The sequence below is a fragment of the Schistocerca cancellata genome, chromosome 4 (assembly GCF_023864275.1).
Source record: "Schistocerca cancellata isolate TAMUIC-IGC-003103 chromosome 4, iqSchCanc2.1, whole genome shotgun sequence".
NCBI lineage: Eukaryota > Metazoa > Arthropoda > Insecta > Orthoptera > Acrididae > Schistocerca > Schistocerca cancellata.
The window spans coordinates 720,542,031-720,553,521 of NC_064629.1; the positions used below are offsets into that span (position 1 = coordinate 720,542,031).

Sequence of the window (11,491 nt, forward strand, 5' to 3'; positions counted from 1 at the left end):
ATCTATTTCTTTGGTGTGTACATGTAGAACCTTGTCAAGCTTGGCTGGCTGCACACTGGCAACACTACTGTACCACTGCAAATGTCAATCACAAAATTATTTTATACACTCTATAGCGTTGGGTGCAATTTGGCTGGGGGAGAGTGAAATCAGGAAGCTGACTTATTGGGCTGGAAGTGAACTTGGGCGGTGGTAGACTGTATTGCTGTGCAACAAGTATGATGTACTTGCATTGACAGTAAACATCTCGTAAGTTAGTCACTATATTGATTACTGTGCTCCACATGAAAAGGAGAATCTTTATATATTAGTCGCCATCAAATACCTTCTTGTGTCGAATACTCTGCAAGTAATTTTCTTCAAATTTTACATCACAAGAGTACCAAACTGATTTTATCCAAGCACATCATAGCAGCATATTTCGAATTTGTGTTTTCTATGAAAGTGCAAACAGAAGAGATTGATACAGAGCTAATGACACTGGATCGTCAAGATGAAGCAGGTCGCAGACCATACCTGGTCAACCTGAACTGCGTTCTAGGAAGTTTCACTTCATGTGAATACTGTAATGGTTTATACAAAAATGCCACATCCATTTCTTGTCCATTCTTGTCCAATGGAGATTGAGTACCATCTGTACTGACATAGATGTCGATGGAACGTTAGATTCTAACCTTTCCTATTCCTTGTAATTGCTACTTTGCGTGTGATTTGATATGTTCTTCCCTCCACATAACATCCAGTCACCATTCCTGCTAATGAACAAACATGAAGCATGGCACAAGTTTAATGGAAAAGTTCTGTTGTTTAGCATATATCCTTGAGGTGCATGCTGTATCAGAAATCACCCACTGCAGTCTCGCTATTGTCCTTTACAAAGCAATGAAAAATCATTTTCTCCTCCCATGACACTGGTTGTGCAGAAATTTACCACGATTATAATATTTGTATTTAACCAAGTTTTCTGATTGGCAAAGTTTTCATAATTCAGTTATCTTTCAGTGTGCCTCGCCTAATCGTTAGTTCGAACCCAAACACAGAGACACATTGTCACGCCTGTACCTAGAACACACTGCAATATTGAGGCAAAGCCCACGTTCTCTCCTCATAGGGCGATCTGTGCCATGTGAACTATTGTAATGAGTCTTTCAGCATGGTGTGTCGTTTTTGTGTTGTTATACATAATTAATGAAATGAAAGTGCACCCTCTAAAGCAGAAGAAATTAATGTATGGTTGTGTGATGGCGTTCGAATTTGAGACTGAATACTGGTGGACAATAAAGGGAAGCAAAGGCATGACATTAAATTTCTTTATCACTGTACTATATGTTAAAGGTCTCGGGTTAAAGCCAAAATCTTTCAATTAGATGTACCTTTGGCATTACTAATGGTATCTGTATAGTAGGTCCGTCAAACCTGATGGCCCCTTAGTGCTATTTGTGAATAGCGAGTTACATACTTGCATCGACCTTCACACTACCTCTTCTCATTGTTGTTTGGGGCATAATCACGCCCTTACAATGCACAAGCACTGATGAAAAAGTGACATTTCAAACCAAAACTCAAGAAAAAATGGAATGCTTCCGATTTAGATGGCAATATCTCGAGTGGACTCTTTAGTCTACACTTCCATACTACATCTGTACTTCCTAAAATTAAAGGAAGGCATTCACAAACTACTCTCTCGAGGAACACTGCAAGGTGAAGTGCAGCGGCCAAGATACTCAACTTGTGTTCGAAAAGTTGGTTTTAAATAACTGTCTGGCCATTATTATTTAGGTTTGCTATGGATTTCATAAATTCCAGCGAAAATCAGAATACTGCCTTGAACAAGCAGTCGAGGTTTCTTTCCTCTTTCTTCCACTCTTTCTTTCCCCTTTCTACTCTTTGTCTGTGATGATGACATAACGTTAAATTCTAATATTTCTAAGTGCGAGTAATGCCAAGGGGGACTCTGATCTTGAAATTCCAGCTACACATGGATTACCATCAATAGCTTTACATTGACTTATTCCATGAGATGGCTGGATAACTACAGGATGAAGTCCAGGTTCTGTGTTTCAGTAATAAAGTGCCCAACAACAGATTCAAAGGTGTGGGTTTTGATCTCCAGCCTGTGCTGGGATTTTTACCTGTCGCTTGTAACGTTTTTCACCTCTAGCAGTTTTTGTTAATATGAAAAATAACAAGTGTCATCGTGGTTTGGAGGCCATATTAAACTGTAGTTCTCCTGTAGCTGGCTGGGTAAGTCAATCTTAGGCCATGAAAAGACAAAGACATACCACCTGCAGGAAGACCTTCCCTAGAAAAGCACTGTTGTGTTCAAATCAAATTTCAGGTTGATGACACGTTTATCTTTTTAAACCAGACTATTGGCGCCAGTACAGTGATCAGAATCCACGTGCCACCAATTCTTCTTCCCATGCAGACTACATATTGATAATGGAAATTAGAGGATTTAAACCAGCTACATCTGAGCTGACTAGCATTGTACATGTATGCATGGGTTACCTCATTGATGGAGGCGAGTACGCATTGAGCATATGTAAGATAATATGGAGTGACATTGGATTTGGTGTGCAGGGCCCTGGTTTGGAGCTGCTGGCTGGTGTGTCCAGCGGATGGCGGATCACAATTGCAGTGGCTTCTGCACACAGACCCAAAAGTGCGAGTGCCCCTCGCCATGGTGCATGCAGCCACACCAGCGGCCATGCTACGATATGCCTACAACCTGCGCTCCTACCTCTGCTAATGGCACACTGCTTGTGCTGCAACACTACTACAATGCTGACAACAGCTGGCCTGAAGGAAAGAAGTGAAATACATTTGTGAGTGTTCTGCATTCGTAACACAGCGCATTGCCTTGAGACTTCAGAGTAAATGGGCAGACAATATTGTAGATATTCTTCTTAAACGTAGAATGGCTAGCGATATTTCTTACATGGAACCATTTCAACATCTATTTGTGTCAGTTACATTTAACATAAATGCATTCATACTTTGTGTTAACTGTTCTGATAGAAACTGCTGTAAAAAAGGGATTGCATCATCTGTGTTTCTGGGAACATGTATGTGCTTAGAGCCCCTTCACACAGTGTCACCAAGAAGTAATTCTTGGTGGTGCTACTACTAGCAAAGTATTGGTAGATGACCTGAGACATGCATTGTGATTGCACTTCTGTGACGCTTAATGGTAGGCTACCACCACCTTAATGCAGATGCGCCACTGTTGAGCATTGCCTATCAGTGGCACTGCTGACAAACCAGTTTTGAAAAGGTGTACTATGTGTCGCTGGGAACCTGTATGAGGTTTCCTCCCAATATTCGCTTAAAATATGATGTCATGCAGATAGAAGAGGTAGACGATATTAAATTCTTCGTTATACAACCTGATATTAAATTCAGTTGGGAGGAGCATATGACAGACTTGATGTTAGGAAGAACTCTGTTCACAGCTGGTAAAACTGTTGTTCCTTAAAGCACGACCGGTTTCACAGTTTTAACCCACATCATCAGGTGAACAATGCTAAAAGATCATAGGCATACCCATCAGTCCTAGTCAAAAGTTACTATATTCTCTGAATAGTATCTTTTGACTGGGATCTTTAACTCGCATCATCAGGTGAACAGTGTTAAAAGATCATATGTATACCCATCGCTCCAAGTCAAAAGATACTATTCGGAGAAAATAGTAACTTTTGACTATTAGTGATGGGTGTACCTATGATCTTTTAACATTATTCGCCTGCTGATGCAGCTTAAAGCCGCGAAACCGATCGTGTTTATATAAACTACCATTTTACCAGCTGAGAGCGGAGTCCTTTCTAACATCACGCCTTTCAGTGGCTGCGGTTGCCCGGAATATAAAATAGTTTGTGATATGACAGACTGCTGAAGTATTAAACAAATTTTGTCACACATAGGTGATATAATTTTTGGTCACATCTGATTTGTTCATAAACTCAAACTTTCACTGATTTCCTCTGTCACCATAGTCAGGATTCATCTTGTACTAAAAAGCCCATAAATATGACATAACTCTGGATGATGATGATGATGATGATGATGATGATAGAGGAAATCGTTGAAAGCTTGATTTTACCAACAAATCTGGCACTCTAGGAACTCTGAGGAAACTTATCATAGAAAGCTGCCATTCAAAACTATGTTCTCGTAGATGATATAAAAGGAAAAAACTAACTTGCTTTGCTAACTTTCATTCGATTATATCATTTGGGATCATTTTTAGCGATAACCCATCAATTGAAGCTGAAGTTTTCTGAGCACATAAGTGTATAATACAGATATTTTGTGGTTTGAACTCAAGAATGTCCTGCAGTTGTCTGTTCAAGAATACGGGGATAATGCTTGCCAGCATGTCAGTTCCTTAATGAAGTCTGTCATAATAAACATATCTCTGTTTAAAACGAACAGTTCAGTTCATGGAATCAATACAAGGCATAACAGAAATGAGCATAAAAGTGTAAAGTTACTTACTTAAGTCCAGGAAAGTGTCCATTATTCACATTCTAATAATTTGCCAGCAGCTATAAAGAGGTTAACTATTAATAAAGTTCAGTTTTAGAAGAGTCTAAATGATACATTCGTGGCCTACACCTGCTGCTCAATTTACAAATTTATTTGTAGAATTGACTGATGTGTATATACTGTTGAAAATATCAAATAACGCGATTATTGTAAAATTTGAAATTTTCCCGGCGAATCAACTGGTCAAAAAGATTTTGGGTTTGCAGCCAGTCATCGTAAACTTCATTGCACGATATTTCGGCTGGACAACTGCCAGCCATGTCCTTGATCGGCTCACCTGAAGATGGCTGGCAGTTGTCCAGCCGAAATATCGTGCAATGAAGTTTACGACGACCAGCTGCAAACCCGAAATCTTTTTGACCAACACGATTATTGTATAAAACAGAGCTCCTACACATCAGTGTCATAATGTGATCAATGTAAGTACAGTAAAGTATTTTATATCCGTTGTTGCGTGGCTGCAATAGCTAAAGAATTATCATATGGGCCTCAGTGCATTGTATAAGTGGCAGTCAAATGAAAATGAGGCAGATGCAAAACAGTAAGTCAGCTGTTTATTATTTAAAAAGTAGTCACCATACCTGTTAATACATTCATCCCCCTGAGACACAAGCCAATTAGTACCTGCATGGAAAAATGTTTGCAGTTGCCTATGGAACCGTGATTGTACCCAGGCGAGCACCTCTTCGTCCAAAGCAAACTGATGGCCACAAATGTCTTTCTTCAGGCCTCCAAGTACATGTAAACTACATGGAAAGATATGGGGACTGTATGTAGGATCTTCTCGGCGAAACTTCTACGGTGTAGGCGAAGCAATCTTGGCAGCATTTAGGTGGGGATTATCTTGCAACAGAATGATGCTGTCTTTCAACATTACTATGTGTTTGTTGCACTTCAATTTCTTTAAGTTTCCTTTACTACTGTATGTTAATTGTGGTGCCATGCTCCTGAAAGTCAATGAACAGCAGGTCCTTGTAGTCAAAGGACATGGGCACCATAACTTTCCAAGAATTGGAATGGCCAGTTTTGGATTTTTTTGGCTGGGGGTGAGTCAATGTACTTCCATTGTTGGCTATGACACTAGCATTCTCGCTGAAAATGAAGACACCATGTTTCATCTCTTGTGACAACATGGGACAGGAAACGATATTTTTCATTGTGATATCATTCCAGGTGCTGCAGTGGTGTTGATATTCTGTTCAACTTCTGCGTGTCAATCAGGCTGTAGGGAACACACAATGCACAGATTTTTTGGAGCTTCAAATACTCTGTCATTATGGCATGAGTGGTACCATGACTCATACCTGTGACGCATTGTCACGGTTTTGCGTGGCTCCTCCTGTCGGAGGAGTCCTCCCTCGGGCATGGGTGTGTGTGTTGCTCTCAGCGTAAATTACTTTAAGTTACCAGAATGAGATTTTCACTCTGCAGCGGAGTGTGCGCTGATATGAAACTTCCTGGCAGATTAAAACTGTGTGCCCGACCGAGACTCGAACTCGGGACCTTTGCCTTTCGCGGGCAAGTGCTCTACCAACTGAGCTACCGAAGCACGACTCACGCCCGGTACTCACAGCTTTACTTCTGCCAGTACCTCGTCTCCTACCTTCCAAACTTTACAGAAGCTCTCCTGCAGGAGAGCTTCTGTAAAGTTTGGAAGGTAGGAGACGAGGTACTGGCAGAAGTAAAGCTGTGAGTACCGGGCGTGAGTCGTGCTTCGGTAGCTCAGTTAGTAGAGCACTTGCCCGCGAAAGGCAAAGGTCCCGAGTTCGAGTCTCGGTCGGGCACACAGTTTTAATCTGCCAGGAAGTTTCTTACTTTAAGTTAGATTAACTAGTGTGTAAGCGTAGCGACCGATGACCTCAGCTGTTTGGTTCCATGGAAACTTACCACAAATTTCAGAATTTCCAACGTAAGCTCAATGTCTTCCACCATCGTCATTGGTCATTTCTGACAGCAACATCCTATGCAGCAATAACAGAAGGGATAACGACATGATGAGCCTGCCCTGACTGACTGCTATCTTTCAATGACACGCGACCTTCTCGAAATAGTTTATTCCATGCAAACATATGTACATGTGACATAGCATGCTTGCCATACGTGGCAGACACTCAAGCATGAATTTTACTTCCTGACACTCCTTCCACAGTCAAGCCGCATTATACCTATGACCGTACGTAACAGTTACTGCTGAGTAATTGTTCTTCCAAAACAGCATCCCATATGACCACACCAGTTGTGTCTTTACTTGTGGCTACTCATACTTCAGGTACTTGGGCTGTTCACGGCTGTGTTTAAAAGGAATGCCTGGATGTAGTCCCAGGGTCGATCCATGCGTATCTGATTTCATGCTCCACAGCTAACTGCAGCAAATAATAACCTGTAGCTGTGTTCCTGCAGCCAAACAGTCTCTGAATTGGCTAAAATTGCGAGTTAATACAATACACAGAAACACAAAATTCAAGTTAAATGAATCATAACAAAGGTTCTGTTCGATCGTCTGTAATTGATGTAGAATTGTATTGAATAATGTATATTCAAGAATGGACATCTCAAATAAACACATCAAAAAAAGTTTTGCATCACCCCGGTTCCGAGAACTCCTGAAGATAGACTTTGACTGTGGGTATTGTATCACAGACACAGTCCCTTTGACTGTTCAGTGATGTCACAAAATGCGCCAAAAGACGTAAACAACCATGCATGAGCAGCGCCTATTAGACGGAGGGGGTCCGACAGCCGATCAGTTCCTGTCATTCCACCAGGAAGGAGGTACATTGCTCGTGTTGTCTGTAGTTCAACCATGCCTAGACGGTCAATACAGCTGTTCGATCGCGTCCGCATTGCTACTTTGTGCCAGGAAGGGCTCTCAACAAGGGAAGTGTCCAGGCGTCTCGGAGTGACCCAAAGCGATGTTTTTCGGACATGGAAGAGACACAGAGAGACAGAAACTGTCGATGACATGCTTCGCTCAGGCCGCCCAAGGGCTACTACTGCAGTGCATGACCGGTACCTCCGGATTATGGCTCGGAGGAACCCTGACAGCAACGCCATCATGTTGAATAATGCTTTTCGTGCAGCCACAGGACGTCGTGTTAAGACTCAAACTGTGCGCAATAGGCTGCATTATGCGCAGCTTCACTCCCGACGTCCATGGCGAGGTCTATCTTCACAACCACGATATCATGCAATGCGGTACAAATGGGCCCCACAACATGCCGAATGGACCACTAAGGATTGGCATTATGTTCTCTTCACTGATGAATGCCGCATATGGCTTCAACAAGACTATCGTTGGAGACGTGTTTGGAGGCAATCCGGTCAGGCATTAGAAACTCTGTTGTCCAGCGAGTGCAGCAAGGTGGAGGTTCCCTGATGTTTTGGGGTGGTATTATGTGGGGCCGACGTGCGCCGATGGTGGTCATAAAAGGCGCCGTAACGGCTGTACGATACGTGAATGCCATCCTCCGGCTGATAGTGCAGCATATTGGCGAGGCATTCGTCTTCATGGACGACAATTCCCGCCCCCACCGTGAACATCTTGTTAATGACTTCCTTCAGGATAACGACATCGGTCGACTAGAGCGGCCAGAACGTTTTCCAGGCATGAACCCTATCGAACATGCCTGGGATTGATTGAAAAGGGCTGTTTATGGACTACGTGACCCACCAACCACTCTGAGGGATCTACGCCGAACCGCCGTTGAGGAGTGAGACAATCTGGACTAACGGTGCTTTGATGAACTTGTGGACAGTATGCCACGGTGAATACAGGCATGCATCAGTGCAAGAGGACGTGCTGCTGGGTATTAGAGGTACCAGTGTGTACAGCAATCTGGACCAACACCTCTGAAAGTCTTGCTGTAGGGTGGTACAATATGCTATGTGTGCTTTTCATGAGCATTAAAATGGCGGAAATGATGTTTATGTTGATCTCTATTCCAGTTTTCTGTACAGGTTCCGAAACTCTCAGAACTTAGATGGTGCAAAACGTTTTTTGATGTTTGTAAATGGGAAGTGATTCTACGGTATTCAATTAAAGTACAGACATAAAACACCCTTATCAAATGCAGTAAAGTTACATTGAAAGAGCTATGATAATGGTCGCAAAATCCCCAAACTAAATAGTCACCGAATATATGTGAAAACTAAGTCCATTTTGTAATTACAATACACGAATGATTCTCCTCCTCAAAATAGTTCAGAGTTCAACATGATGATTCGCAAATTAACACACGCACAATTCCATGAATCAAGCGGTACAATTTACCCATTCAGACCTCTCGAAATGCAAGTCATTTCACTGCCCAGAATGTCAGTTACAAGATCACATCATGCACGTTATTGCAGGCAGGTCTGCCTTCTTCCAAAACTCGACATAAAGTGTCCTCCTTCTTCGACATGTAATGTAAAAGTTAGTTTTATATCGGCCAAAAAATGGTTAAAATGGCTCTGAGCACTATGGGACTCAACTGCTGAGGTCATTAATCCCCTAGAACTTAGAACTAGTTAAACCTAACTAACCTAAGGACATCACACACATCCACGCCCGAGGCAGGATTCGAACCTGCGACCGTAGCGGTCTCGCGGTTCCAGACTGCAGCGCCAGAACCGCGCTATATCGGCCATTCACCACCCAGAATCTACAACCACATGACCAAATGAAGCACTATATCACAGGCAGGTCTGTCTTCTTCGCCGCGCGGGGGAGCCGCGCGGTTTAAGGGGCCTTGTCACGGTTCGTGCGGCTTCCCCCGTCGGAGGTTCGAGTCCGTCCTCGGGCATGAGTGTGTGTTTTGTCCGTAGCGTAGATTAAGTAGTGTGTAGGCCTAGGGACCGATGACCTAAGTAGTTTCATCTCATAAGACCTTACCATAAATTTCCAAATTTTTCTGCCTTCTTCAAGATCAAAAGTAAAAGTGCCAAGACTCGTTCCCTTGAGATCTTCACTCGAAAAGTCCCAGTCTCCACGTGAAGTTTTCTTGTAGTTCCACTACTGTCTGCTCCTCCATTGGTTGAAGGCCACCCCCAACAAAAATACATCCCTCTTACGCACTACAAACATGATTTGACTCATTTTGACCACAACAATATTTAAATAAAAGAAATTCTATAAACAGTCAGTTACATTCAGATCATATATAGTGAGTATAAATAATAGTTGGTTCATGAATAAATAAGCCAGTATTCTTGCGCTAGTGCACCATATTAAATGACTACAGGTCATCGCCATCTTAACAGAAGCGTCTTTTGGTTCTCTTTTCAATCGTGGTGTCTGGTAACACATGAGATTGACTGCTTAAAAGCTAGCAAAGTGTTTTAATAGCACTTGCAATCAACATTTAAATAAAATTACTGGCAAAATAATAAACTGTCCATTAATTAACTACACAAGTATGACACTATGTGAGGTGTTCATACTGTATTCACTAGCTGTGTAAATGTGGAGAATATGATGTTCTGACAAACAAATTTGTAATAAAAAAAGACATAAAAGACGCAATAAATCAATAAATAAAACAGATACAGATATGTAGCTTTCAGAGATGATAGCTATAGTGCAATGATATCATCTGAAATATCATTTGTTGCACTCGCATGAATCGATTAAAAGTTGTTAATTCAAAGGTTCATTGTGTAAATGTTTATTCGCTGTGAAATATTAACGTCTATAGTTTTAAAGATACTGAAATGTTGTTGTGTCATTGGATGTGCCTCATCTTCTGAGATCGTGGATATGTTCAGATTCTCTTCAATATGTAACTGTGATTTATTGCCGAAGTTCAGAGTGCAGTAACGTACCCAACTTTAACACTGTCTGACTCTCCGCCATTTCTTGGAGTATTGTCTGTCCTCCTAAGTGACTGTCTGCCCCCAAAATTCCCTGTACAGGGATTTACCCACATCCGGTCCTTTGCTGCTGGTCTTTGTACTTGGACTCATTCGTATCAGTCACCTAGCCAGAAACTGGAACTACCACAGCACACCCCAAAATCTGTACCTGCTACTGTTCAGCCGTGCAACAAATTCATCTTACCTTGTAACGATACTGGGCTATTGATTAGTTCACCTAAATCAGCGTAGCTTTATACAACTCACTGTTCAAAATGGCTCAAATAGCTCTGAGCACTATGGGACTTAACTTCTGAGGTCATCAGTCCCCTAGATCTTAGAACTAGTTAAACCTAACTAATCTAAGGACGTCACACACATCCATGGCCGAGGCAGGATTCGAACCTGCGACCGTAGTGCACCTCACTGTTCCTCTCACCTGGCCTCCACAGTGATTTTGGACATACACATGAGTAGCTGACTTCAAGTCAAGCATGTCTAACAGACAAAGGGGACAGTGAAATGAAAATTAAAACATCCCCAGCCATCTCTTTTGCCATTTAATTTATTTACACAAGGGGTTTTGGTGCTTTTTTATTTTATTTTATTTTATTTTTTTGTTTTGCACATCTAGTTCTGTTGGGTCAAATTGAGGAACAAATCTCCAGGGTCATGGAATGTGTCAGTACATTAAATTACAACATAAAAGTAATAAAAGATAAAATATCATGCTTATTGTTCTGGCATAACCACAAGCGCCAGAACGAAGATGAAGAACACAACAGAAGAGAAGGCGGTGAAACGACGTCTGCCAATGGTGCGCTGATTAGAACCGCACCACGGCCTTTACAAGAGGAGACTATAAGCGCCGCTCCTGCCAGCCTCGGCCGCTCAGTATCGACTCATTGTTCGGACAGTATTAGCATGGCTTAGCAAAGAGTGCTACGATAGCAGTGACGTGTGATCCATATCAATTGCTTGCATGAACATTGTATATAGCAAAGGACACTTATTTGCATGTCACCAATCTATTGCGACCACTTGTTAATACAAGTTAAGCATTGTCAGTCTTCTTATTTGTAATAAAAACTATAAATGTTATTTGCTTGAA

At 41.9% G+C, this 11,491-nt stretch overlaps 1 protein-coding gene across 1 annotated transcript in view; it reads left to right on the forward strand.

Annotated features, from left to right (window-relative positions):
• LOC126184405 (uncharacterized) overlaps window positions 1-2,752 on the forward strand; it is a 281,884-nt gene extending 279,132 nt beyond the window's left edge. Inside the window, exon 4 of the mRNA XM_049926789.1 lies at window positions 2,584-2,752. Within this exon, the coding sequence (XP_049782746.1) occupies window positions 2,584-2,752 (169 nt within the window). The remainder of the gene's footprint in view (window positions 1-2,583) is intronic.
• The last annotated feature ends 8,739 nt before the right edge of the window (window positions 2,753-11,491 follow it).